The sequence below is a fragment of the Megascapheus bottae genome, chromosome 18, assembly GCF_031878675.1.
Source record: "Megascapheus bottae isolate mThoBot1 chromosome 18, mThoBot2.hap1, whole genome shotgun sequence".
NCBI classification, from domain to species: domain Eukaryota; kingdom Metazoa; phylum Chordata; class Mammalia; order Rodentia; family Geomyidae; genus Megascapheus; species Megascapheus bottae.
Genome location: NC_143526.1, coordinates 14220310 through 14246770, shown reverse-complemented (window position 1 = coordinate 14246770; position 26461 = coordinate 14220310). Strand labels below are relative to the sequence as shown.

The following is a 26461-nucleotide window of genomic DNA, read 5'->3' as shown; positions in this document are numbered from 1 at the left end:
AACTGCCTTCCATTTTGGCCTGACACTAGTCTTCATTATTTCAAAAATAACTTTTTGTTATTTTAAGGGACTGGGGAGGAAAGGAAAATAAGATAGCACATGCCCATCTGCTGTTTTGAGCTAGTAACCTCTGTTGGCTTTTTGCTTTTCAGTGATTTCTCAGCCTTACACTTGTTACTCATCTTATTTTATAACGAGCAGTGTCTCCTTGGTCATTAAAGTCTTATAGTATAAAGGCTGCTACAGGATCAATGAAGATTGAAAAGTTGCCAGGATTTCCCTGGAGTACCACCAATGGCCTCGTTACCCTCCTGTTCCTCTTCTGTTTTGTGGTCAAAGCTGTGACTCCAAGGCTACAAACTTCAGTTTTCATGAATTTGCTATTGCCAGCCTTGTTGATCACAGTCAGGCTCCTTGCATGTTTCAATCCCTCTTCTCAAAAATCTGCTTCTTAAAAATAATTTCCCTGGGCCCGGGGTTTGGCCTAGTGGTAGAGTGCTTTCCTAGCATGCACAAAGACCCAGGTTCGATTCCTTGGTACCACATACATAGAAAAAAAAGCCAGAAGTGGTGCTGTTGCTCAAGTGGCAAAGCTCTAGCCTTGAGAAAATCCAAGGACAGTGCTCAGGTCCTGAGTTCAAGCCCCAGGACTGGAAAAAAACATAATTTCCCTGCAGAAATCAAGAGGAAATCTGAACTAGTATTTTTTTCAAGTCTGCATTTGCATTGGTTGCTCTTTCCCCTACATTTCAGATACATTTACTGTTTTATTTTTGCATCCATAACAAGATAGTGTCTTGTAGTCCTTATTTGTCAAGAATGAAATCCCCTGTCAAAATCATGCTCACTTTGGATTTCTCTTCATTGTTCCCTGCCCCTAACATTGTACCCTTCTGGGAAGTGAAGTGAGCCAGGCTGAACTTTGCGTGCTTTTAGCATGGATGACCTTCTGGTTCCCAATGCAGAAGGGAGAGAGAAAGAGCAGGAGCCAAAATGTGACTCACTAAAACAGGAGCAGTGTGGTCAATTCTTCCTTTTCCGTGGCAACACTATGAGTCCCTTTAAGAACAGTAATACATCTATTTGCTTGACTGTTAAATTGCCCACACGCTCAGTCACTTGTGTTGATCTGCATGCTCTCATGGTGTCCAACAGTGGAGAGGGACTGCTGGCCTGTGTCTTAATGCACAGGAGAGACTCAGGGCTCTGTGTGCTGATAGAAGATAATGGATTTGTATAGCCATCTCATGAATACAAGACCTCAGAACAAGTAGCTTTCAGAAAGCATAATTTTTAATTAAAAGTATTAGCAATGAAGACAAGGAGATAAATGAGGGAGGAAACTGTATCTCTTACTATTATTCCTAAAATGACTTCATTTTGTTTCATTTGTTTTGTTTTGTGCTGATACTGAGGCTTGAATTCAGGGTCTGAGTGCTACCCCTTCACTTTTTTTTTTCTTTGCTCAAGGCTGGTATTCTGCCTCTTGAGCCACAGCTCCACTTACAGCTTTAGGATGGTTAATTGGAGATTAGAGTCTCATAGACATTTCTGCCCAGGCTCCTTTCCAACTGTGATCCTCAGATCTCAGCTACCAGCACCTGGCATAAAGGGACTTTCGGTGTTTGTTTGTTTTGACAACATGCATGCAGTTTGTTCAAAATACCTTTCCTTGCCTTTTCCCTAGGATATAGAGTATATTCGATCTCATTACAACATTGAGGACTTCATCTACTTCAGCCACCACCAGCGAGAAGAGCATGGGCGCTTGTTTCATTTTGCCGTGAACCCCATTTTCCGGCACTACACAAAGTTTTTTCTCAAGGAGATTCTTCGCCTGGGCTATAAATCCTGCCTCTACTACCCTATTTACCCACAGACAAGGGAAAGCAAGGTAAAAGATTTTGTCACTTTGGCAGGACCTCAGTGTTCTCAGTTTCATTACTGTGTGTGCCACGTTTTGTTCTTCCCTCTAGGTTTTGATTGTAAAGTAAATCTCAATTGCCAATGGTCATATTGACCATTTTCTTGCACTGTGTGAAAGCCAAGGTTTTGAATTTCTTAAATAATCACAGCCAAATATAGTCAGTAAAGCAACTTGTTGGCTCTTCTATATGACAAAATAAACTGAAAACTATTCAAAAAATGCCTAAAAGACATGGAAATCAAATTCTTTCCTCTGATGCATTGGTGCGATGCCAAAAGGATGCTATCATGTTCCTTCAAGAATTCCAGCAGGCACTGGTGGCTCATACCTGTAATCCTAGCTACTCTGGAGATCTGAGGATCGTAGTTCAAAGCCAGCCTGGGCAGGAAAGTCTCTAAGATTCTTATCTCCACTTGATCACCAGAAAACAGGAAGTAGAGCTGTGGCCCAAAGTGGTTGAGAAAAAAAGAACTCAGGGACAGCACCTAGACCTGAGTTCAATCCTCATGACCACCACCACCAACAACAATAATAATTCCAATTGGAGTGAGGGAAGGGGTAACATTTTCCACAAAGAAATATAATCTTTTCCTGACTTATCTAACTATAACCCCTCTGTACCTCACCTTTAAAATAACAATAAAAAATTAAATAATTCTAAATGAATTTTATAAATACCTCCATAAATGGATAGAGAGATGTATAATGTGGTGAAACTCTATATAATAAATGACTATATAATTCTATATAACACTTATACTTTTGTAGACTAATACCATTATAATAACATACATTGAATGTGTGTATATTATGCAGATATAGACACAAAAACAAATACATATCCTCCTGCCCTGTTGCAGTGCTTTTTACAAGCCAAGGGAATGTGTTTTACCAGGAAGATAGGGATGCCATGGTAAAAAGGCGAACATCTATTCTTGTTCAGAGCTATAACCTCAATGCCTTGAATCCATATATACATTTACATGCTGTGCTCTGGTTGTTCCACAGGCAGTTACCTATTACCTATTCAAGTCAATTTCCAATGCATTGCTTTTTCCACATGGATTTCTTAGTCTCTGACATCATCAGTCCTCCACTTAATGTGGACTTGAAGGACAATGAGCTTCAACTACTAAACTGTGTAGTTGTCCCATTCATGACCTCAAACTTTCCCATATATTACCTACTGTACCTGACATAGCCATATTTCCTTTTAATGATTACAAGGGAATGAAATAGTCTTTAATATGTTCTTACTGGACTAGGAATGTAGCTTAGTGGTAGAGTGCTTTCAGAGCATGCATGAAGCTCTGGGTTCAATTCCTCAGTGTCACGTAAACAGAAAAAGCCAGAAGTGGCACTGTGACTCAAGGGGTAGAGCGCCAGCCTTGAGCAAAAGAAGCTCAGGGACAGTGCCCAAACCAGGACTAGCAAAAAAAAAAGTCACAAGTGTTAATACATACACATAACAATTATATGCCAGTTTATATGATTGAACAAAAACCTGTCAGAGAAGTGCAGTGGAAATGGGGATGAAAGAATAAAAAGCACAGGAAGATTTGTAGTGAGATATAGTCTCTGCTCTACATTTCTATCAAAATGTAGCTAGATAGCAGTGGGATCGCCCCAGATTTGAACTTAATGAAGTCAACAATTTTGCTTTACACTTGACCCAGTGGCAATTGTGTAACCCTCAGGATGTGATATTCTGGGATTTTATTCAAGGGGCTGTCTGGGTGTACTGAGTCAGAGAAGTCCGTTTATATCCATAATAAGAATAGCTTGGGTATTGTCTTAACTGGCCAGGCAGTAAGACTTAGGAGCATATTATGCATCATTGTAGGCTATGGAAACATACTTGGAAACAGATTTCCTCAGTCTCTGCTTCCAATCGATTGGCACATATACATTTCAAAAAAGCATAAGAAGCAGTTCCAAATAATCTGGGTAAGATTTCCCAAATTCTGCCATAAATCCCTAGTTGAATATGATGAGGCTAAGCTTCTTGGAGCATACAGTGAGGGCGGTTTGCTCCACACCCGCTGCAGATATGTATGCACTGAGAGCACTTTGTAGGTAGAAAAATCGAGCCTTGGCTAAGGATTCCTGGGTTCTGTTCTTCAATGTGTAAAGCTGAAGTATGATGTTCAACAGGGAGGGCATCTAGAAACCTTTTAGAAAAGCCTAGGTCTATTTCTAGAACAGAGAAATCATATGTAAACCATCTTGTTCATTAAGATACAGCAACATTTCAGCTTTACTTTCTTACCTTTCCAATTTAGATTTGATAAGTGATTAACAGTTTGGATTTTACTGACTTTGATATCTGGTGTATTGTATATACATTCATTTGTTTATTCGAATCAGGGAAGGGAAGGAGAAAAATAAGATGATGAGATAAAGTACAAAGATGAACCAGTGTAACAATATGTTGGAAATGAGCTTTACAACTTATACATCACCCTGATAATAAAATTAAAAGAAACAGTTTGGATTTTACCAAAATAATATCTATTCCCTGGGTTAGTTTCACCAAGATTTCATAAACATGGGAAAAATAAGAGTGACCGTATTTGACCTTTTTTGACAAGTTTTAGAAAAGTAGATAAAATATTTAAAGTTTGCCATAGAACCCGATTTACCATAGGTCATTTCAATAAGCATAAATCTACTATAAGTAGTAGTTGAAGTCAAAATGATACTTACCTCCCCCTCACAGTTCTATCCTTTGTTTTTGGAATGCTTTTTTTTTGTTTTGTTTTGTTAACAATAGTCCAGTTGAAGTCACCCTGAATGACTTTAACAAGCAGGAGGATTTTTCCCATTGCTGCTAATTTGCCCTCATATGGCATTTTTATCTATGTGTCTTCTTAAAGCATCTTGTACCAAACACACAAAGGTTAACAGGACACAGAGATCAGAGCTTAATGGGGTCAAATCAAGCTGATTCATGACCACTATGGAGAAGCATATCCTCTTGGGGAAAATACTTGTACTGAAAAAATCCCATAAACCAAACCACTTGTTTATCTGTCATTCCCACAGAGATAGTAATGTAATTACTCTCGTAATTATCTTCATTAGTGTCAGGCATTATCTACAATTCATTCCTCTGCTCGAAGAGTATGTTTGTTTATCTGCTGATTTTTTTCCCCCTCTCCGACTTGGCTGAGTTAAGAGTTTTGTATTTGTAAAGCTGCACGCAGACATCTGTGCTGCGCCTCTTTGACATTCTCTTCCCTAAAATATAGATTGCTGTCTTTCAGTTCCAGAACCCCTACGCCCACTCCCTGACATCTGCCCTTCATTACTTGGTTCCCGTGCGACCACGACGACAGATTGTCTATCCTCTGGAAAAGCTTGGCATAAACGCTCCATCAAAGTCGGTCTCCAAGGATCTGGTGGGTAGCAGGGCGGCAGGCTGGGAGGCTCGGTGCCAGCTCCCGCAGGCTTGGCAGATGGGGTGGCAGCACTGTCTTTGCAGGAGCAGGCTGCTTCTTAATTACAGGGAACCTGGCACTCATACCCTTACAGGCTGTGCCCCGCCCCTGCAGCCCTTTCCCTCAAGTGGTTATTTCCATAAGCCCAAAACAGTAGCCACAGGATCCCACCCAGGGCAATGCAGACACACCCTGCATGCGGCTGGGTCCCCCAGCAAATGATCCAGACGTACCCTTTTTGTCTTTGCCCTTCCTCATAGGCAGACATTCTCTATCAATGGGCGTTTTGCTTTCAAGGAAATAGATGGTGTTTTCCCCGTTAGGTCAATCAGACCAGAACTGGAAGAGGGACTGGAATAGAACTCAGGTGGATATATATATAGAGAGAGGCATACACATAGCCATTTTCAGTGTCTTGACTGAAAAATATAACCATATCAAGTTATAGTGGTTCTTGGGTACTTGTGTTTAAATGAATTTTTAAAAATTCCTCAGAGGGCTAAGATTTGCCATTTGTGTAAGAGAATGAAATGTGTAAACACTCAAAACGTTAAGTGGAATTGTTGCTCATCAGAGCTGAGGATGGTCTCAGACACCTCCTCATGTCCTCACCTTGCAGCAGGGCCTCCTCTCACTGCCCCAGCCCCAAATTCACCTGTGGCTGTGCCCCAGAGTCACCTGAGAGTCAGCCCCACTCTGTAACCGAGACTGCTTCAAATCACACATTTACATTGGTAAAATGGCATGACGATTTCATATTTACTTTCTGACAAATAGTCACACTATTTTAGTAGAGACTGAAAACAAACAGCAATTCCTTTGCCTCCTACCTTTTTAGTATGGAAAAATGGAGAAGTGGAAACAAAGATAAGGAGAAGTACATAAAGCAGAGTTATCTCGGTCTGCCTGTGACGACGGGCCTTTCTCCGGATAGAGCCAAGGCTCATGAGATTGGTACAGAAGTAGTGCCATGGGAGGGAACAAAGGGTTGAGAGAAGACAAACATACCCTCTTTCCATCACTAAAATACAATTTCTCTGGCATCAAACTGACCCCAAAGCAAGGGACTGAGGGGGAAAACAACATGGGTTCACCCTATCTACTGCTTTGCAGCTTCTGAATCAGATCAGGTAAAGATGAGGGATGCTCCCTTTTACAACCATTGCTGAGATAAGAACCCCTATGCATTAGGGTTTATCCCTGGCTCCCACTTCTTCAGTTAGTCCTGTGGTAGCATGGTGGGATGCTAGAGCTGTAGAGGTGGCATAAAGACCACTCTGAGATAAACTTGAGCTCCAGCTGGGAAGAAAACCAGAGAAAACATTTTGTTTCATTAAAAGGGAACCTAACCTTACTTTTCAGGGTCATATGCTTTGAGATCATTGCTTACATTTAATAACCTTTTTCTCTGGTCATCTGAGTATGGTGTTATCTCCCTTGCTTCCCAGGTCTCTGGTGTAGGTTAAAGTATAAGAGAAATGAATTGTTTAAATCTAGGGACCAGGAAAGATGAGCCTCATCACTGGATAGTTGGAGAGTTGATGTTTGCCTATTGCTGTGGTATTTATTGTACTGTTAAATGCTAAACTCTACTTTTCCCCGCCCTGGGGCTTGAACTCAGCACCTGGGCACTATCCTTTGGTTTTCTCAAGGTTCTACAACTTGAGCCACAGCACCACTTCTGGCTTTTTCTGTGTATGTGGTACAGGGAGAATCAAACCCAGGGTTTCATGCATGCTAGGCAAGCACTCTACCACTAGGCCAAGCTCCCGGCTTCTAAACTCTGCCTTTTAAAGAATAACTTTCACTGTTACTTACATATTCAATATTGAGATAAGATGTTAATAAATTTTAACATCTAGTAAGGGGCTGTTGATGTTCCTTGGTGATAAAAATTCATTCTTAGCATTCAGGAGAGCTTGAATTTGATCCTCTAAGTCTAAGTCTGAGTTTAAACAACAACAAAAAGCTGGGTGCTGGTGCTGTACATTTGAAATCCTAGCTACTTGGGTACTTAAGAACAGGAGAATCAAAGTTCCAGGCCAACACTGGGCAGAAAAGTCTGAGAGATTCCCAAGTCTGTGGAAGAATCAGGAGTTGGTGGCAAACAAAAAGCAATCGTTCTAGCTATGTCAGGAAACCTAAAATAGGCAGATCAAGGTCCAGTTGCACACCTGGGCAGAAAACCATAGTGTCTTAAAAATAAACATCACATTGGGTGCCAGAATCTCATGGTTGTAATCCTAGTCATTCAGGAAACTGAGAACTGAGAATCATGGTTCAAAGCCAGCCCAAGCTGGCTTTCTCTCCAATTAACCACCAGAAAACTGGAACTGGAGCTGTGGCTCAAAGTGACAGAACACCAGCCTTAAACAGAAAAAGCTCAGGGACAGCACCTGGGCTCTGAGTTCAAGCCCCATGGCCAACAAACAAAGAAAAATAACAGCACAAGACAAGGCTGGAGATGTGGTTCAGCAGTACAGTTCAAACCCCAGGCTCCCCCCCCCCCCTCTCTCTCTCTCTCTCTCCCCCTCTCTGTCTCTCTCTCATACACACATACATACACAGAAGAGGTAATAAGATGTAATGCACAGTATTTAGGTTAGTGCTGAAGCTTAGTAGCAGACTGTTTAACATTCATTAGGCTCTGGATTCAATCCCCAGCACTGCCAAAAAATAAAAGTTTTGGAAATATTAATAGTACTAACAAAAGTTTATTAATCTGTCATTCACAAGTCAAAATGGTAAATTATTTACAATTATTTTCTCGCTAACATTTTAGATGACTTTCCTGCTTTAATTATCTGAGACAAGTTGAGACAAATAGAATGCTTTGGGAAGAATTTCTGTGTTCCCCTAAGTAGACTGTTCTCTCCACAGAGCAGTAGTATTGCGCCAGTTGAACTGAGGCTGACCAGTAACTATTTCTGGCTGAATTCCTTTTTACCTGTAAGTTTTATAGCCCTCCCTTCCTATGGAGTGACCATCAACCCCTCTGTCAAAGCTGCATTGTTTCTCTCTGGCCACTGACCTTTCATACCATTTATTCTACTTAAAGCATCTCAGAGTGACCTCTATTCCCTCTCTTTCATCTAGGAAGCCAATCTTCAAGAGAGCAGATCACTCCAGGCATGAGTAATGGGATAGAAAGCGTTTCATCTCAGTAGGTTGCCAATTTGAATCTGGCACTAGGTAGCAGTGATTGAAATTCATCCCTGCATGGCAGGGCAATATGCCCTCTGTCCAAAGGCGACCTGAGGCACTCCTTACTTCTACCTAGTGTGGATAATAAGTATCCCTTCCCAACACCTTCCTTATAGTTTCTAATAATTGTCAACCAACCCACCCTCTAGCAAGTCATAAGAATGATGCCAGAAAACATGAGTGAGCTTTATTACACATTATAGAAGTTAGCCCCAAAGACCTATAATAATCCCTCCACAGCTTGTATGAATTCATGGATAAGTGGGAAGGGCCTTTTCTTAATCCACATGGTGGGCCTGAAACATTCTCTTGCAACACACAGTTTAGGCTGTGTTTACATTCTGAGTTATTGTCATGGAAAATTTTAATTATATAAATTATTATCATTCCCTGCATTGGTGTGATCAAAAGAACTCTCTAACTTTGGCTGAATTAATTGAGTAGCCATACTGAACAAAGAATGTGGAGAGCTCAGTGGCATAGTTCTACAGTGCTTGTCTAGCATGCAGGAAGCTCTGAGTTTGATACCTTGGTACCACATACACAGAAAACGTCGAAGTGGTGCTGTGGCTCAAGTGGTAGAGTGCTTACCTGAGCACTCAAAGACAGTGCTCAGACCTTAAGTTCAAGCCCTGGGACTGGCAAAAAAAAAAAAAAGAAAAAGAAAAAATAATACGTGGAACAAATTGCTTGCTTTGGAGATGGTTGAGTGTATGTGTGTTTTCTTCTGTGCTTGCTGCAATTCAGAGTTGCCTGTTCTGTCCCGCCCTTGAAATCTGCCAGTCTACTTTAATATTAACAGAGGATGACAGCTTTCACCGGTCCAAGGAACAAGAGCCTGGGATTACATGGTTTCTGTCAAATTCCTGGGGAGGGAAGGTTTTCGTATTTTTTTGTCTAAGGTGCCACTTTCTTTTTAGGAGTGGGTATTTGAATAACTGTTATTTGTCACATTAAATCCAGAAGAATCTGCCTTTATTTTAATTTTTGTTTTTATATGGTACCAAGGAGTGGAACCCAGAGTCTCATGCATGCTAGGCTAGCACTCTACTACTAAGCTACATTCCTAACCCCAAACTCAAGAGTTGTTTTTTTTTGTTTGTTTGTTTGTTTGGTCTTTTTTTTTTTTTGCCAGTTCCAGGGCTTGAACTCAGAGCCTGAGCACTGTCCTTGGACTTTCTTAAGGATAGAGCTCTACCACTTGAGACACTGCACTACTTCCACCTTTTTTTTCTATGTATGTGATACCAAGGAATCAGACCTGGCTTTTCATGCATGCTAGGCAAGCATTCTACCACTAGGCCAAACTCCCGGCCCCCAAAATCTACCTTTAATGTAAACAACCTCTACCCTGTTTGATAATCAACAAAAGTTTCCCAAGATCTACCCATCACTTAGTTCTTCATCTTGGCATAGTATTCCTAGGACTGAAGTATGAATTCATCATCTGTCCATTCTCCCCTCCCCTGAGAAATCATACTTTCAGAGTGACCAGTCTGATCTTGTTGGGTTTTTTTTCCTGACTGTTTATTAGATAGGTCTAATAAATCTCTACTAACGAATCCTTTTTTCAAGGGTCTCCATTTGGTTTTTCCACATTTTGCCTTTTTCCTTCTACGTAGAAGAAAAAAATGACTAACCTCTCAAGCTAAATGCTGGCCTGCCCTTTCCTGGTATCTAATCTCTGAGGAAGATGTCAGCCACTGGCATTCAGTAACCATTTGAATTGTCCCTTTTTTCTCCCTGTCCAGCTGTAATTACCATCTGATGGACTGTGTCATTGGGTACTGTTTCACTTGGACATCTGCTGCCCTTAGGAAATTGCATTATTCCCTTGCACCTGCTAGATTTTCCCCAGCCTGTTTCCCAGCCCTTTCCTAAACTTGGTAACTTTCATGTCAGTGGTTAGATTTCCCTGTGTTGTATTTGGGCTGTGTGTGTGTGTGTGTGTGTGTGTGTGTGTGTGTGTGTGTGTGTGTTTACATAATTTAGATAAAGAGTACGTTTTTCTTTTTTAATAATGTCACCACTTCCCTCACTCTCAGTCTCTACATCCTGTCCCCACATGCCCAATTCTTTTTAACATGACCTTAGTAATATTTTCTTGAAATTAACCCAGTTTAAAGTCACCACCATGAGTGAAATTTGGTATTTTGAAGCCACTTCTCAGCCATTCCTACATGTTTGCCCTGCTGTGTGAAATGCATTTTTTCTATTCATAGTGAATCCTTTCCTATGAGATTCTTAGAATAATTTGCATAAATTCCTTCACTGGCTCCCTTTCTCCCTTCAAATAATAATTATATGCCCATTTTTTTCAGTTGTTTGAATATACCTATCTTCATATAATTGGTAGATAGATAGATGATAGATCAGAATGTCTAACAAATCAGTGGTTTATTCTCATTATTATCATAGTTCTTCTCTCTTAGAAAGATCATTATATATAAAGTATTATAAACTTGATAATACTGTTACTGTTATTGCTGTGGGTTGAGCTCCGGCTAAAGGATTCCCATGAATGATCTCATATAATTGATATATCAACACTTGTAAATAGTTACTGCTATTGCCATCTTCCTCATACCTAAAGACTAAATGACTTGTCCCAAAGGTAATATCTAAATATTTTCCTTTAACCATTGCCGGGGCCAGCCGGCAGCAAACCAGGGTTCGCGGATTGGGATTCCTGAAATAGGGGCAAGGACTAGGAAAAAATAGAAGAGAGACAAACAGATGGAGTTTGGGAGGACTACAGCCCAAGTCAGCAGTCCAAGAAGACTGTGAGCTCCAGACTGCTGCCTAAGACTCTCTTGTTTATTTTAAGTTCCGACCTTAAATACTCTTCTTAAAACTTGAAGTTGCCAGAGGCTACATTCATACAAAATAGTAAACAAATCACATATAGGATAAATGAGAAAGGATTAACATTGCTTAAAGTCATCATGATAAGAACTGATTGACATTGCTTAAAGTCATCATGATAAGAACTGATTGACTTTGCTTAAAGTCACCATGATAAGAACTGATTGACTTTGCTTAAAGTCATCCTGATCAGAGTTACTTCCTTGTGTATACAGTTGTGTAGGTCCAAGGTCAGGTCCAAGGTCATTGACCCCACAGTCGGTCCCCAACAAACCATTAAATACAGATTTTTCTTACCAAAGAATTGAAGTACCATAGGAAACTAATACACGGAAAAGGAAGATAGTTTGATTTCTTTGAATCTCCTACATCCTTTACCAACTACTTTATTAGAAGGTAACCCACAAATGACTTTCCCCCAGGGCAGTTTGAGTTTTCCTTTTGACAGAACATGCACTGTTAGGTTCCATGCTATGTAGCCTGACCTGGATGGATGAGACTGGGAAGGAATGGACAACTAGGTCCAGATTGGTGAGCCTGGGTCAGTTTTTGTACAACAGCAGATCCATGTTATCTATAATTGTCTTGGTTAGAAATCTTTGAAAATTATGTGGCAGCCACTAAGAGAAAAGGGAAAACACTTATGAGTCTGTATGGAGACAACATGCTGTATGTGGTCTGGCAGTGTTGTCAGAAAGTATCCAGGCAACCATGTGATTCAAATGGGCTTATGGAAATGAAATATCTTTGTATAAATACTTAACAATAAAGTTTTAAAAGAATTATGAAAAAAAGAAAGTATCCGGGCATTGTGCATGAGGGATAAAGATTTATTGTGGGGAGGGGCCAACAAGACATGGAGGACAAGAGAAGATAGACTGATAAACACTAGATGTTGTCTAGAAATTGGGCAATGATGAGATGGCAAAGTGCTAGCTTTAAATTACAATGAGAAGCAACTTACTATCTCAGTGTTATCACAAATCAATGTCACATCTACAGTCTCGTTTTCTAGAGCAAATACTTTAGGATAAATTCTTTCCTCTCTATAGCTTTATTGTGATATAAATCATATATATCCATACAAGTCACTCATGTCAAGTGTACAATGTAATCACTTTTAGTGTTATGAAAATATCACCACTATATAGTTTTAGAATATTTTCCACCTCCTCTGCTGCTCTTTCCCCCAAGTCTTAGGCAATCATTCATTTGCTTTCTAGCTCTATGAATTTGCATATTCTCCAATACTGTAGGTTATCTCTTTAGATTGTTCATTTACCTGATCAGAAGCTTTTTAATTTGATGCAGTCCCATTTCTCAGCTCTTGATGCTCTTTCCTGAGCATTTGGTGTCCTGTTCATACAAGGTGCTACCTACACCTATATTTTCAAGCTGTTCTCCCATATAAATCTCGAAAGTTTCTGGCCCTATACTTATTTTTTTCTTTTATCTATTTTGAACTATTTTTTTTATCTTTTTTTTTTTTGCCAGTCATGGGCTTGAGCTCAGGGCCTGAGCACTGTCCTTGGACTTTCTCAAGGTTAGAGCTCTACTACTTGAGCCTCAGCAACACTTCAGGCTTTTTTTTCTATGTATGTGGTACCGAGGAATCGAACCCGGGTCTTCATGCATGCTAGGCAAGCACTTTAACCACTAGGCCAAACTCCCGGCCCTATTTTTTTTTTTTATCTTATATGACTCCATAGCTTAGTTTGAAAACAGTCTTTTCTGAAATGTGATTTAAGGTGAGCTAATTGATAGCACACCAGAGTTACCTGTTTGCCTGAAAGTTACTAAATACTGATGAAAGAATGACTACTAACATGCTATTACAGCACACAAACATAACAGGAATCTGCCGTTTTTAAAACTTTTCACATCTGGTTAACTTTTGTTGGACACTTGAGTCGCGTGTGTATGGAAAACATACTCTCTACTGATGAAAGGTAACCTGCATACAAGTGTGCTTCCAGTATAGAGTTCAATTCTTAAAAGGCAAAGTGGCTCAAATCAAAGCAAATAAGCTGATGCCCTAAACTAGATACAAAGCAACAAGTAGTAAAACTGCTAAAGATTTATTTTACCGATTTTCCTCGTTTTGTGTTATTTTGTATTTCAAGGCAAGTTGTAGCCCAGGCTGGACCTGAATTTATGATCCTCCTGTCTCAGCCTCCCTAGTGCTGGATTTACAGGCACCACCATGCCTTGCTTCTGTTTTAAAACATACAAGTGTGCACTATGAGTAGACTGAGCTAAAACATTTCTCGGGTAGGCAGAGGGGCTGCAATCAGGAGAGCTGTTGTGACTGTGAAAGAGTCCAGGTTAGCCAGGTACAAGGTGAGGAGCAGCACTGAGCAGTGCTAGGCATGCAGCACTCCAGGTAGACCACACTGTGCTGACCTTCCTGAGCTCAGGTCCTGCACTGGGTTGTATTTTGTTCTTCCATATTTACTTGTTCCACTGTGCTGTAATCAATGAGTCAACTAACTTCCCCACACTAAAGCCTTTTATTCTTGGGTAAATAAAACTAATTGTCACCCACCATTATTTTGAAGATAAGAAAGAGTAAGTCAGAGGAAGAAACAACAGGGGCTGGGACTAAGGAACGCCATTACACTATAGACACAGGACTAGTGGGCGAGTCGCTCGCTTGGCTGTGGGCAGTGCCAGCCTAGTGAGCTATCTCTAGGAAAGCCGTGCAATGCTGGAGGCACGGCTGGTCCACCAGCTCGAGGTGGATCTTCAGTAATGAGTTGTTTTTGTGGACACAGCTCCCAAGTGGTTCTATGTTAGCTTTGTAGTATTTAACTTGATTACTTTTTCTATTCAGATCTCTCATATTGCTTTCATCCGTGAGCAGTATGGATGAATGGACACAGTATGGATGAGCAGTATAATCGAATGTAGCAAAGTCTTCTTTGGTAACCTGTCGGGCAGAGTGACTCATGGGGATGCCGTGCTTCCTCATGCAGCTCTGCCTTTGGAAGTCAGGGTGGTTTCCCACTTCATGCCCCTAGATGTGGCTGCACTGTCTATCCTCTAATTATCTGAAACATTTTGGTCAGGTACAAGTTTCCTGAAAATTGCTTTTTGTAGTGGGTGACTGGCAAATGTACCCAGACACACAAATAGCATGGATTTGGGACCACACTCTGCCATCTTCTTGGGTAGTCGCTGGCACTTAAAGATCGCCTATTTTGAACCTTTTTTTGGGGGGGGGGTCATGGGACTTGAACTCTGAGCGTGGGTGTTGTCCCTGAGCTCCTCAGCTCAAGGCTACCACCCTACCCCTAGAGCCACAGTGCCACTTCTGGTTTTATAGTGGTTAATTGGAGATGAGTCTCCTGAACTTTAGTGCCTGGGCTGGCTTTGAACCATGATCCTCAAATCTACATCTCCTAGTAGCTAGGATTATAGGCATGAGCCACCATGCCAATCTTTGAACTATTTTTTTAGAAGTGAGAGATAAGGCTGGACATCCAGTCTTCCCAAAGCCATTTATGAAATGGCAAAACTAGATGTCAGTGGCTCATGCCTATGTTCCTAGCTACTTAGGAAGCACAGATCAGAGGACAGAGGTTCAAAGCCAGCCCAGGCAGGAAAGTTCATGAGACTCTTATCTCCCATTAACCACCAAAAAACAGGAAATGCCAATGTGTCTCAAAGTGATGGAGCATTAAACATAAAACCTTGAACATAAAAGCTTAGGGGCAGTTCAAGCCCAGGACCTATACACACACACACACACACACACACACACACACACACACACACACACACACACACACACACACACACACACTATGCATATATAGAAAGTATATAATATACAGATAGCAGTAGCTATTGCTTATTTCTATTCCTTTGGTCTAATGTTTCCATTTTAATGCCAGTTTCATGATGTTTTTGTTACTTTGGCTCTGTAATATCATCTAAAACCAGGTATTAAGTATTATGATATACAGTGTTGCTGTTTTTCTGTAGCATTGTTTTAAGAAACTTGGGGTGACCATCTTCTTTGGTTTACCATGTTCTCCAAGTTCATTCGTATTGCAGCATTTATCTATTTTTTATTTCTTTTTATTGCTGAACATTCTGTTGTATGGATAATATTGCATTTTATTTATCAGTTACCAGTTAATGGACATTTGAGTTGTTCTCAGTGTTTGGCTATTATGAACAATATTGCTATGAAAAGTCACATATTTTTGTGTGGATATGCTTTTTCATTTATCTTGGGGTATGCACAAATGGTCTAATTTCAGTTTTCAATTTCTTTCTTTTTTTTTTTTTTTTTTTTTACCAGTTATAGAGCTTGAACTCAGGGCCTGAGTATTGTCCTTGGGCGTTCTCAAGGCTTGAGCTCTGCCACTTGAACCACAGTATCACTTCCAGCTTTTTCTGAGCATGTGATATTGAGGAATCGAACCTGGTTCTTCATACGTGCTTGGCAAGCACTTTACCACTAGGCCAAATTCCCAGTCCCTCAGTTTCCAATTTCACATTTTCTCATTGTTGAATTAGATTGTGCATCCCATTCCAGCCAGTAAATGGAGAAATACTCAAGGCCATTGATACATGTTCCCTAACTCTTCTTCTGATTTCAGCAGTAGAGAGTCTAGACATCTCAATGAAAGCTTTAGCACTTTTGAATGCTCAGATGTTGTTAAAATGAAATGTCTCCGCTCTTATTTGCCTGTTGATCCTGACTTATCAGCTGCTTGTAGTTCTGTCTGATATTAAGGGATGAGAGCAAAGAAATAGTCTTCAAGCTGGGTGCTGGTGGCTTATGCCTGTAATCCTAGTTACTTAAGAGGTTGAGATCTGAGGACTATGGTTCGAAACCAGTCCAGGCAAGAAAGACCGTGAGACTGTTATCTCCAATTTACTACCAGAAAATTGGAAGTAGAGCTGTGGCTCAAAGTGATAAAGCACTAGCCTTGATTTTAGAAAAAAAAAAATAAAAGCCCAGGGAAAGTGTCTAGGCCCTGAGTTCAGGCTCAATGACCCACCCAAGGTGAAAGGCGGGCGGGGGGTGGGGAAGTGAAGAAGAGAGAGAAAAGGAAAAAAATGTCCTTCCAAACACAAGAACGAAACAGGACCTTCAGTTTTTCTTTTCCAGCCACTGGCATGCCCTATGTTGTAGTGCACCTTCAGAACTGATATTATGCTTTAAAAGAGTTGCCAAACCACCTAATAGAAACAGAAAATTATCAGGCATTCCAGGATGTTGATTAGATTCTTACCACTACCTAGTAAGAAGCTCCCCAAAGACCAGGGTAATGAAGGCTACCAAGGTCCAGACGAGCCTCCAGCTGCCTGCCACAGAGCCCTGAAAGGCCCACAGTGGAGCAAGGCTTCCAGGCTGAGCTGTGCTCTTGGACAGGAAGTGGCAGTGGAGGCCAAGTGGCTTCTTCACAGTCTGCCTTCAGGGAGGAAAGGTCTTTGCTTTGTGCATTTTAAAGTAGCTCAGGCAGTAAAATAGCAGAGGGGACAATGAGAGCTGCAGGTGCTGACTAAAGAGGTTGCCTCCTTACCCCCCCCAGATTTAAAATACATTTATTCTGACAAAACCAGTTTGTTTTTATGGTAGGAAAAAGAAAATATTGTAAAAATTAGTAGAACCTTGGATTCTGTTGTCTGTCGATTACCTTTGTTAATATCTTGGTTGTTTTACTTCTAGATCATCTTTAGTGAAAAATCTCACATACACTCAATTGAATGTAGAGCCCTGGTGCTTTGAAATTCTCCCCTCCCTTAATGATGCTATGGGGTTCATTACATATGACTTAGTATTGAGATGTGGCCTTGCAGTTTTGCATTGACCAGCAACCCTCATCACTTAGGAAGGAATGCACTGGACAGACTTCAGTGCAATGTCTTGTTTGTTTGGCATTTTCTCTGCCTCCACTGAGGGAAACTGAGGCTGGAGGGAGGTTTGGGAATACTCAGCCAGAAGCGCTTGTGACAATGAGCACCATGAAGGCACTTCGTTCCTGTCTCCTATTACCCTGTAAATAAATACATGCGATGCTGGCTGGGTTGGTCCTGCACTCGGATGGGAAGTAAGGCAAGTCCAGTGACTTTTCTGGTCAATTTTAGGTAATTCAGGTTGTGTGGGTTACTTCAAATCACAACACGTGATCTTAATTTCATAAAGTGTCCACTTTTATCATCATGCAATGGTGAAAACTCAGTTCCCTTCCCAAGGTTGGAATCTCTACACTGCTGCTGAAAGCTCACTGTGCACAGGAAACCTGCAGCCAGCAGAGGAGGCCAAGAGAGCCCTTCTCTTCCTCTCCACGTGCTTTCCACTTACTTAGCAGTTGTTCAATGATTTCTTTTTTCTTCCTCTTAATTAGCCATATTTCTGGCTCTTCTGAAAATGGAGCCAGGACATGTCAGAACAGCTAGTCTTTCTCAGCCCCTGTATCCCAGGACAGTCCCTGCTCTGTGAACTGGACTCTGAATGGTATGTGAGCACCCTCTTTAGAGATTCCCAGTGCTGGGGTGACCTACAAGCATTTCCATTCTGTGGGCTTTGACACTTGACTCTTGTTTGCACCTTGAGATAGCCTTATAGGCAGGACCTATACAGAAGCTCATGGTGGATGAAGAGTCAACACACCCTATCACTGCAGGCTGTCTTCCCTTTAGCTCACTCGGTAGTCCCTGGCCTTGCTCATCATGGCCTTCTCAAGAGGGGTTGTTCTGTGCCCCCCCCACTATGGTGTTCACTAGCTATAGGAAATCATGCCAATATTCTAGTAGTGGAAGTACACAGTAAACAGATGGACTAAGAGACACCATGTCAGAGGTAGCAGGTACATCAAGAAGAATGCCCAAAGAGAAAAGGAACTGGAGGCAGGCTCTGCTGTCCTGAGCTTGGTGGCTTACTCCTGCCATCCCTGCTTTGAGGAGGCTGATCATGAATTAGGGAGCAGCATTGGCTCCCTACACAGTGAGATCCTATCTCAAAATAGCAGCAAAAAATAAATCCTCTACTAAGGATCGTTTAAGGTAAGATCTAATTCTGTGGGTCTGGGCGGGTCTGGGCATGCTAAGAGACAAAAGCAAATCTACTTCTTTCTGCAGATTCCCCTCCACCCTGCCCCGCGCCTCGGTGTCTGAGAGCCTGTCCCTCACACTTCCACACATCCATAAATGTTATGTTAATGCTTTTGAGTTTTATTTCATGATTATTTCCAAAGAATTTCATGTAAGGACCCATCAGATGCAGTGAAAATGTTTCCAGTATGATGTTAAAGCAGACTTCCCAAGTTTGCTCAAAGCTATGTATGATTTTTAACTCCTTAAAGCTACAGTTTCCATTTTAAAAAGCAGAATAGAACCCATGGACTCAGATTGTTTAGAATTTCAGTTACCCAGATGTTTGAGAAAGATTAAATATTTTGCCTCCACATAGTTGGCTTCCCAGGAATTCCTAGGGAGAATATTGTTTCTATTGAAGAAAAAAATGACAAAGTAACTTCCATTTTGAAGCCTCTACATGACAGATGTATAGAGTATAGAAATCTATGTATTATTGAATAATTCTTTTTTAATATGTTCAAGAATAAGCAATTCGTAAGCCTGTTTACGTTCTTGCCATCTGGGTGCATTCTGTTACCCATCTGTTTCGTGTAATTATGTAATTATCAATATAAGGGAAGAATAGGTGATATAATTAACAAGAAAAACTGATCCACACTGAAGAGTAAAAATGACAAGCATCTGTTGAATGGCTTTTTGTTGCTCTCCCTTCATTGTTAACTGTTTTTTTTTTCCTTTCATATGCTTCAGGAGAGCTGTTTTTGTCAGTATGTGTGTTCCTGTTTTCTCTCTTTCTCTCACTCTCCTCCCCCTCCTTCTCTCCCTCCTCTTCCCTCCTCACTCTCTTCTCCCCTCCTTCTTCCCCTCCTCTTCCCTTCCCCTTAACCATCTCTCCCCCACCACATATGTAGAAGGATTTAAAAAATATACCAGGAGCCCACACAACCTTGAAAGAAATGAGCAAGTCCTTCTTGGTGCCACGTATTGATTCTCTCACTCTGGAAGAGCAGATTCTCCCAGATGAAATATATACAGCAAGAACTCTGAGATAACTTTAATGAATGACAGATGGGAGGGTAGGATGAGTGTGTAGCCCTTTCAGAGAATATTTGTTCAAACAACTGCTTAAAAAAATTCCCTTGCTTAATGCTTTTGTGTTAACATCAAGGCTCAAGCAATGTGTGTTATTTTAAAGTAGGAGGAAGTCCCAGTGAATTGGGTCCATTTTCACATACTCCTTGAAGTATATCCTTTATGTGATGGAGACTAGTGTGCACATAGATGGAACTCAGGCTACTCGTTCCCTCTTGGTCACTCTGTTCAGCCTCCCCCAGTGCTGAAGGACAGCAGTGCAGGGACGGTGGTCCCCCATTGTCCAATAAGTGTGCAGGTGTGTGTCTGCATGGTGGAGAGGGATCATAATGATCTCTATCCCCGGGGCTCCCAGGCTCTGCTGTCAGTCCCTAAACTTCGTTCTCCCCATTGAAGCTCTCACCAGCAACCAAGGAAGCCATCCCTGCAAATGCAGATTGCCAGGGCATACCAAGAAGAGGGAGGAAACTCCCTGGACCTGCTTAGAGGAGAGTCACTATTAGAGATTGAGACAGTCTTTTTTTTCTTTTCCCTCTCTCCATCCCTCCCTTCCTCCCTTCCTCCCTTTCTAATAGACTTTCTTGCCTGAGTAGCTTGAGCTCCACTGGCACCTAGCTAAAGGCAGGAATTCTGTGTATGCCCCGGCACATCATCTGTGTGTACTGCCTATCTATCACCTATCTATATCCCACCCCCAGAAAATACTATATACTCATAATAGGGTTTACTTTTTCCTTTTGCTAGGTGGAAGTTGTATATATTAAAATTGTGTTGTCTTAAAAGATCCATCTTCCTCTTGGAATCTTAAGACAGTCCTTTAAGGACATGGTCTCATCTAAGCTTTGCATCTGATTATCATCCCAAAGGGTAACCACTGACTCCTCCACCTTCATTGTCCCATGTCCAGCAAGCAAGTAACCAGTTCCCAGCAAGGTTTCTCTTTGTTCCTTTGAGCCAAACAGCATTATTCTTTGCTTAATCCTCCCAAAAGCCTGAAACCATCTTCCATCTATCTGTATTTTTAATTATTTCCTGAGATCTTTCTTTCTTAAAGCAGCGGATACCCATGAACAAACATATAGAAGAGAATTAGTGGCATGCTATGGAACAGTCTTTTAAAGGAATAAGAGAGGGGACAATGTGGCTAGGTTCCTCAAGGGGTTTTGTTGGTTTTGACTTTACATTTGTTTTCATAATCCAAAATTAAAATTGTTTAATTATAACCATAACTGGCTAATCCATTAAGGATTGTAAAGGAAAGAGCTCCATTTGATTCTTAAAGATCCTTTCTTTGGTCATTTTTGGATTTGAAAAGCTTTTAACTATCATTTTTTTTCCCTCAAAAAACATTTCAGTTACAATGTTCAGTGTTTCATTAATAAAAGAACATAATGATTGTTCCTCAAGAGAAACTTATTACAAAAGAGCTAATTGCATATACATAGTCATATTCAACTAAAGAAAAAATGAAAAAAAAACCCTGGTGTTCTATACTGAACCATACCAAAAATCATTAAAGCTTAGACTAAATGGTTTTCCTTTAACCCTCAAAAGTGGCATTAATTTTTCAAGTGGTAACTGTTGCTTAAGATGCTATTGTGTGGTACAATAAATGTTTAATGATTTGGTAGTACATGCATGGCTTAAAATCCATTATTTATTGCACCTTTGCTTGCCTGGCAAAGGTGACGATTTTATAGCCCCAGCAGTCATGCAAACACATTTATACCCAACTGATGACTGATAATAAATTTCCTTACTGTAAATGTCAGTGGGTTTCATGTGTTGGTGACATTACATCTTGTTTGAAAGCCAAATGCTACACAGTTATGGGAAGTGGCAGATGGTATCATTAACACGAATGCTGGGACTGTTTACCACTGACATGTGTGTGAGAAATTAAAAGTACGTGACCTATCTTTACACCAGATCGTGATGTCAGTGGTGAACAGGTGTTAATTACCATGCAATATGCTTACCTACTTCCATCCCACGCCAGAGAGGTTTTAGGGGAGGATTTTATTTTTGTTTTTGTTTTGTGGGGGATTTTTTTTGGTTAAAAAAAAGAAATTTTCCTGAGGACTCTTGGTTTTGCATCTGGATTCTCAGAGTCTCTGAAAGTCACAGTTACTATTACTGCAACCACAGAGCTTAGCAATCCTGCTCAGGTCGGGACATCTAGACCTCAGGAATCCTTTGGTGCTAATCAATTGCAGCAGTACTGTTATGGCTGTTTGCTTGTGTTATGTGTTTGTTTGTGTAACTTCAGACATGTTAAGTTCTATTTTGGGAAAGTTTCCATGAAAAGTATAGAAGTGGTGCTTTTTAAGTGCTGTCAAAAATCATCAGGAGTTGATTCAAAGAAAAGAGTGGAGATTTTCTGAACCAATTTCTTTCATGCAGTGGGCTCCTGCTTTCATAAGAATTCACAGCAGGACCAGGACTTTTCTTTTCTCTGATTGGATATGAAATATCAGAATTGCTAAAATCAATCTCACACATTCTATTAAAATATGTGTCTAACTTCTGGTCAGCAGGGGCCACTCCCATTTATTGTATTTCAGCCTCCTTTCTGTTGAGGATTCTGCGTAGCTGTCTGCCAAGCTCTTTTCATTTCATTTTAAAAAGAAGGTGGATTTGTTGTTTTCCTCCCTCCCAACTCCCTCATTTGAACCAAGAGGCAATTCCATTGATTCTTACCAAATTCCTTTGAACTTTGTTTGTAGCCTTAGCACACTCTGTAGGAATTTTCAGAAAGGCTTATTCTTTCAAAACATTCATTGTGCACTGCTTTTACAATACCCAGAGTGAGTCTTTTGGTGCACAGAATTTTAAAGTCATGTGAAAGAGAATACAAACCATTGTTTGTATTGAGATGAAAGAGATATGTCTGATTTCTTTAGAGTGAACCAGAGATACAATTGTATGTCAACAGAATGACTGAAGCGAATTGAAAAGCGAGCCATGTGCACAGAGACACACACTAGAAATTAAGGATTAAGTCACACATGTCAGCTTGCTTACTGGACATGTAAAGTGTGTTGAAAATACCTCGGAGCCAAGTTGTGCCTGTGAAACTGTACTCTCTTGGACAGAAGTTCTTAGAAAAATGAGTTTTCATCCATTACTGTATTTTCCTAAAATGAACAAGAAGGTTAAACCAATAGTACAGAGAACCACTTATCTGACCTGAGCCAGAATAGTTTACTACCTGGGGGAGTAGTTCTCATCTTACTCTGTGTTTAAAGACTTTCCTAGTAATATATTGGCTAGTGGGATCTGTCTCTATGGACTCAGCTAGTCATCAACCTTCCCTCCCTCCTCCCCTTCTAATCTTGACTTCATCCCTTGGGTCTTCTTCTCTGGCTGCTTCCTCCATTTCCTTTGAACCAACATTTCTCTCCTCCTGTATTCAAACCCGCTGCTGGGACATTGTCTGCAAACCATCTGTAGAGACTGGCCTATCACCCAAACAGGTGTTGCTCTTCCAGACCTTTGTCTTGGCTTTTTTTTCTTGGTCTTGCTTAGAAAGTTCTAGCCCTTCTAAATCCAGCTCAGCTATCACATGTTCCAAGAAGCCACTCTGATTTTCCCAGCCCTTTAAGATCAGTTTCTGTGACTCCACAGCTTCCCAGTGAATCCAGAACTGCCTGGCTTAGCATGACATAAGAACGATGACCTAAATGTGCTTACTCCTGTGTCACTACTATATTTAGGCTCATTTGTTACACAGCAAGTAGCTTCAAGATACACTGCATTTATCATAGGTACTGCATTAAAAAATATGTACTACTTTTTTGTTGTTGTTTACTTGTTCTCATCAAGTGAGAATTCCTTTAAAACAGAACCCATCCCTATTCTACCTCAGCACTCTAGCCGGTGCCTAGCACATGGTAGATGAATGAATCTGTTGACTTAAGCTCCATGTTGATGGATTTTGTTTGTTTCTGATGATACTAGGGTCTGAACTCAAGATCTTATCCTTGGCTAGGCAAATGTAATGCAACAGAACTATACCTCCAGGCCTGATTTTCACTGGTAATTTTAGGTTCCTTTTTTTTACTGGATGCCTACCTGAGTCTTGATTCACCTACTTTAGGCTTCTGGTCATTAAGAGAGCACACAAAGTACTGACAGGTTATTTCAGAACCCCCAGAATCACTCCACATACACTCTTGGCCTTTCCACCAAGCTATACTACCCTATTGCTAGCATTAAATTAAACATAACAGGCCTAAAATGGAGCCACTCTTGCTAAAATACCATATTACCAAACTGAAACCTAGGTAGTTTATGGTAACTGAGTTCTGACTTCAAGAAAAATCAGAAGAGAGATGGTAATCAAATCCTACAAGGCGTTGCCTACATTCCTATAAGAAAAATAACAGAAAAGACCCATTTCAGGTCCACTTAAGAGAAGCAGGAGGGGTTGGAAGCAATGGGAGAATTTCATGGAGGTGCTTCAAGGTAGATCATCTCATGAGTACTCAAAGCTCCAAGCCCTCTTCCATATGCCTGATGGCCATATACCTGTATGCCTGACGGACTTGACTTCCTCCTTGTATAACAAACTGGTAATAAAGCAAGCAAACATTTTCAGAATTCTGTGAGCCATTCGAAGAAAAAAAATCTCAATTGCAGGGAAACTTGTAATTTATAGCCAGTTGATCAGAAGAACAGTTGACAACCTCCACTGATGGTTAGCATTTGAAATGGCTTAGGTGGGGAACTGGCTTATGGGACTGTGACCAGGTATACAGTGTCAGCACTGCTCTGGAGTCTGAGACACCTGGTCGGTGTCTAGGAGGAGGTAGATATGGGAGAAACTACATACCTTTGGGATGAGAAGGATTCTATGTGAGAAAATGTGGAAGGAAACAAAAGATGGGAAGGGTTTTCCTTTTGATTTCCTTTTAATGCACTTTATATGGGAGGACAAGGGTTTGTTCTTCCATACCAACAGGAAGATGGCATCATTTTGGAAGTGAACTATTTAATAGAAAGTGTACCTTCTATTAGGTTTGAGGTATCACAGACCTGTAAGACCATACCCTCACTTTATTATAAATGTCCTCCCCAATAAGGATATTAAATTGAAAATAATTAAGTGGCCAGATGTTAAACTACTGTGATTGATTGATTGCAATGTTGATAGACAGGAACTCTGTCACCTGAGCCACACTCCAGTCCTTTTTGCTCTTAGTTTTGTGGGGGTTTTTTCATTTGTGTGTGTGTGTGTGTGTGTGTGTTTTGCCAATCCTAGAATTTGAACTCAGGGCATGGACACTGTCCCTGAGCTGCTTCTGTTCAAGGCTAACATTCTACCACTTGAACCACAGCACCACTTCCAGCTTTTTCTGAGTAGTTCATTGATGATAAGAGTCTCATAGACTTTCCTGCTTGGGCTGGCTTCAGATCACAATCCTCAGGTCTTGGCCTCCTGAGTAGCTAGGAATACGGGTGTGTAATGTAGCAGTAACTTGTGTTGTTGTGCTGTTAGAAGTAATTATTGGTTCTGTAAGTCATTTCCTTGCTCTGGATTTGCCTCATTATTGACTTTCTCTGTGTGCTCAGCCCAGAGAAATGATTTCTCCTGTTTGTAACTAACACTAAATTGAAAATGATGCCAGGATTGCCCACGAGCTGACATTCCCTAGGCAGGATCCCATCAGGGTATCTCAGAGGCTCAGATGGTAATTCTAAGCACTCAACATTAACCAAGTGGGAGAGGAGGGGCACAGAGCTTTAGATACATGATGATATGCTGTATATTGGGGATTGATGCATTTGAGTCTCTGAAAAGCCAACTATGGACCAAGCCAAATGTAGTTTCAGTGACTATATCAGCTACTACTTTAGGGCTGCTGTTTAATTGAAATAGTCATTTCACCATAAGTATACCTTTATTTTATGTGCCATTAAGGAAAAAAATGTATCCAATTAAACTATGATACAATGTCCAAATGGAAGTCTTGAACAGAATATGAATTAGTCATGTAAGTCATTACTTTGAAATTCCTCTCTTCTATTCAGAGTAGGGAGGCAATTTATGTTCTCTTTGAATGCATTATTTGTGGATGATGGGAAAATATTTTGCATGTGTCTCAGTAACAAAATGCAACATGGCTTCATCTACTTGAGGTTATCTATCATCTTTTATTTGCTTCTGAAAAGCACTCAATGGTTGCACTGTGAGAAAACATGGAATTGCTATCATTCTTCCAATGACTAGTATTTTCTCCACTAATATCAAATTTGCTTCCTGCTGCTCAGTTTCTGGGCCTTTATGGGAACAAAAATAAGTGCTTATTTCAATGCCAAATCATACTGTACTCTTTTGAAAAGACATTGTTAAGAACAGCTATACTCCACACATATTTTACACACAGGGCACCTGTGCTCTCTTGAAGTGGTAACAATAACCAGCCATGGCTAAGTCACCCATGATCAAGTCAAGAACACTGTGTCACCCATCCTGTCAGCTCAGCTGTGATTGCCAAGGGGCCACTGGCTGTAAGGTTGGTCTCAGAAATGCTAAGCTGGGGGAAAAAAAAACCAAACAGCATGCAAACTGAAATTGGTGAAATCCACTAAGTTAACTCAATTCAACTTATAAAACAGCTTTTCTGTGTTTAAGAAGATACAAGTAGAATGACCAACAGTTTTTACTAGTAATTTTAATTTTTAATATCAGAAAAGATAAGTAGAAATGAAGGAATTGGACCAAATGGAGTTTTTAGTTTAGTTTTGTTTTGTATTGGTCCTGGGTATTATCCCTGAGATTTTGTTTAAGATTAGTCTACTACTACTTGAGCCACAGGTATACTTCTTGCTTTTTTTTTTCTTTCTTGTCAGTCATAGGGCTTGGGCAATATCT

The 26461-nt window shown here is 40.6% G+C and overlaps 1 protein-coding gene across 3 annotated transcripts in view; it reads left to right on the top strand.

Annotated features, from left to right (window-relative positions):
- The window catches only part of Cfap61 (cilia and flagella associated protein 61), a 242416-nt gene that overhangs the window by 102523 nt on the left and 113432 nt on the right, over positions 1 to 26461 (top strand). For all 3 annotated transcript variants that reach the window (XM_090351924.1, XM_090351925.1, XM_090351926.1), the window contains 2 exons: positions 1688 to 1894; positions 5194 to 5328. In XM_090351924.1, the coding sequence (XP_090208050.1) occupies positions 1688 to 1894; positions 5194 to 5328 (342 nt within the window). The remainder of the gene's footprint in view (positions 1 to 1687; positions 1895 to 5193; positions 5329 to 26461) is intronic.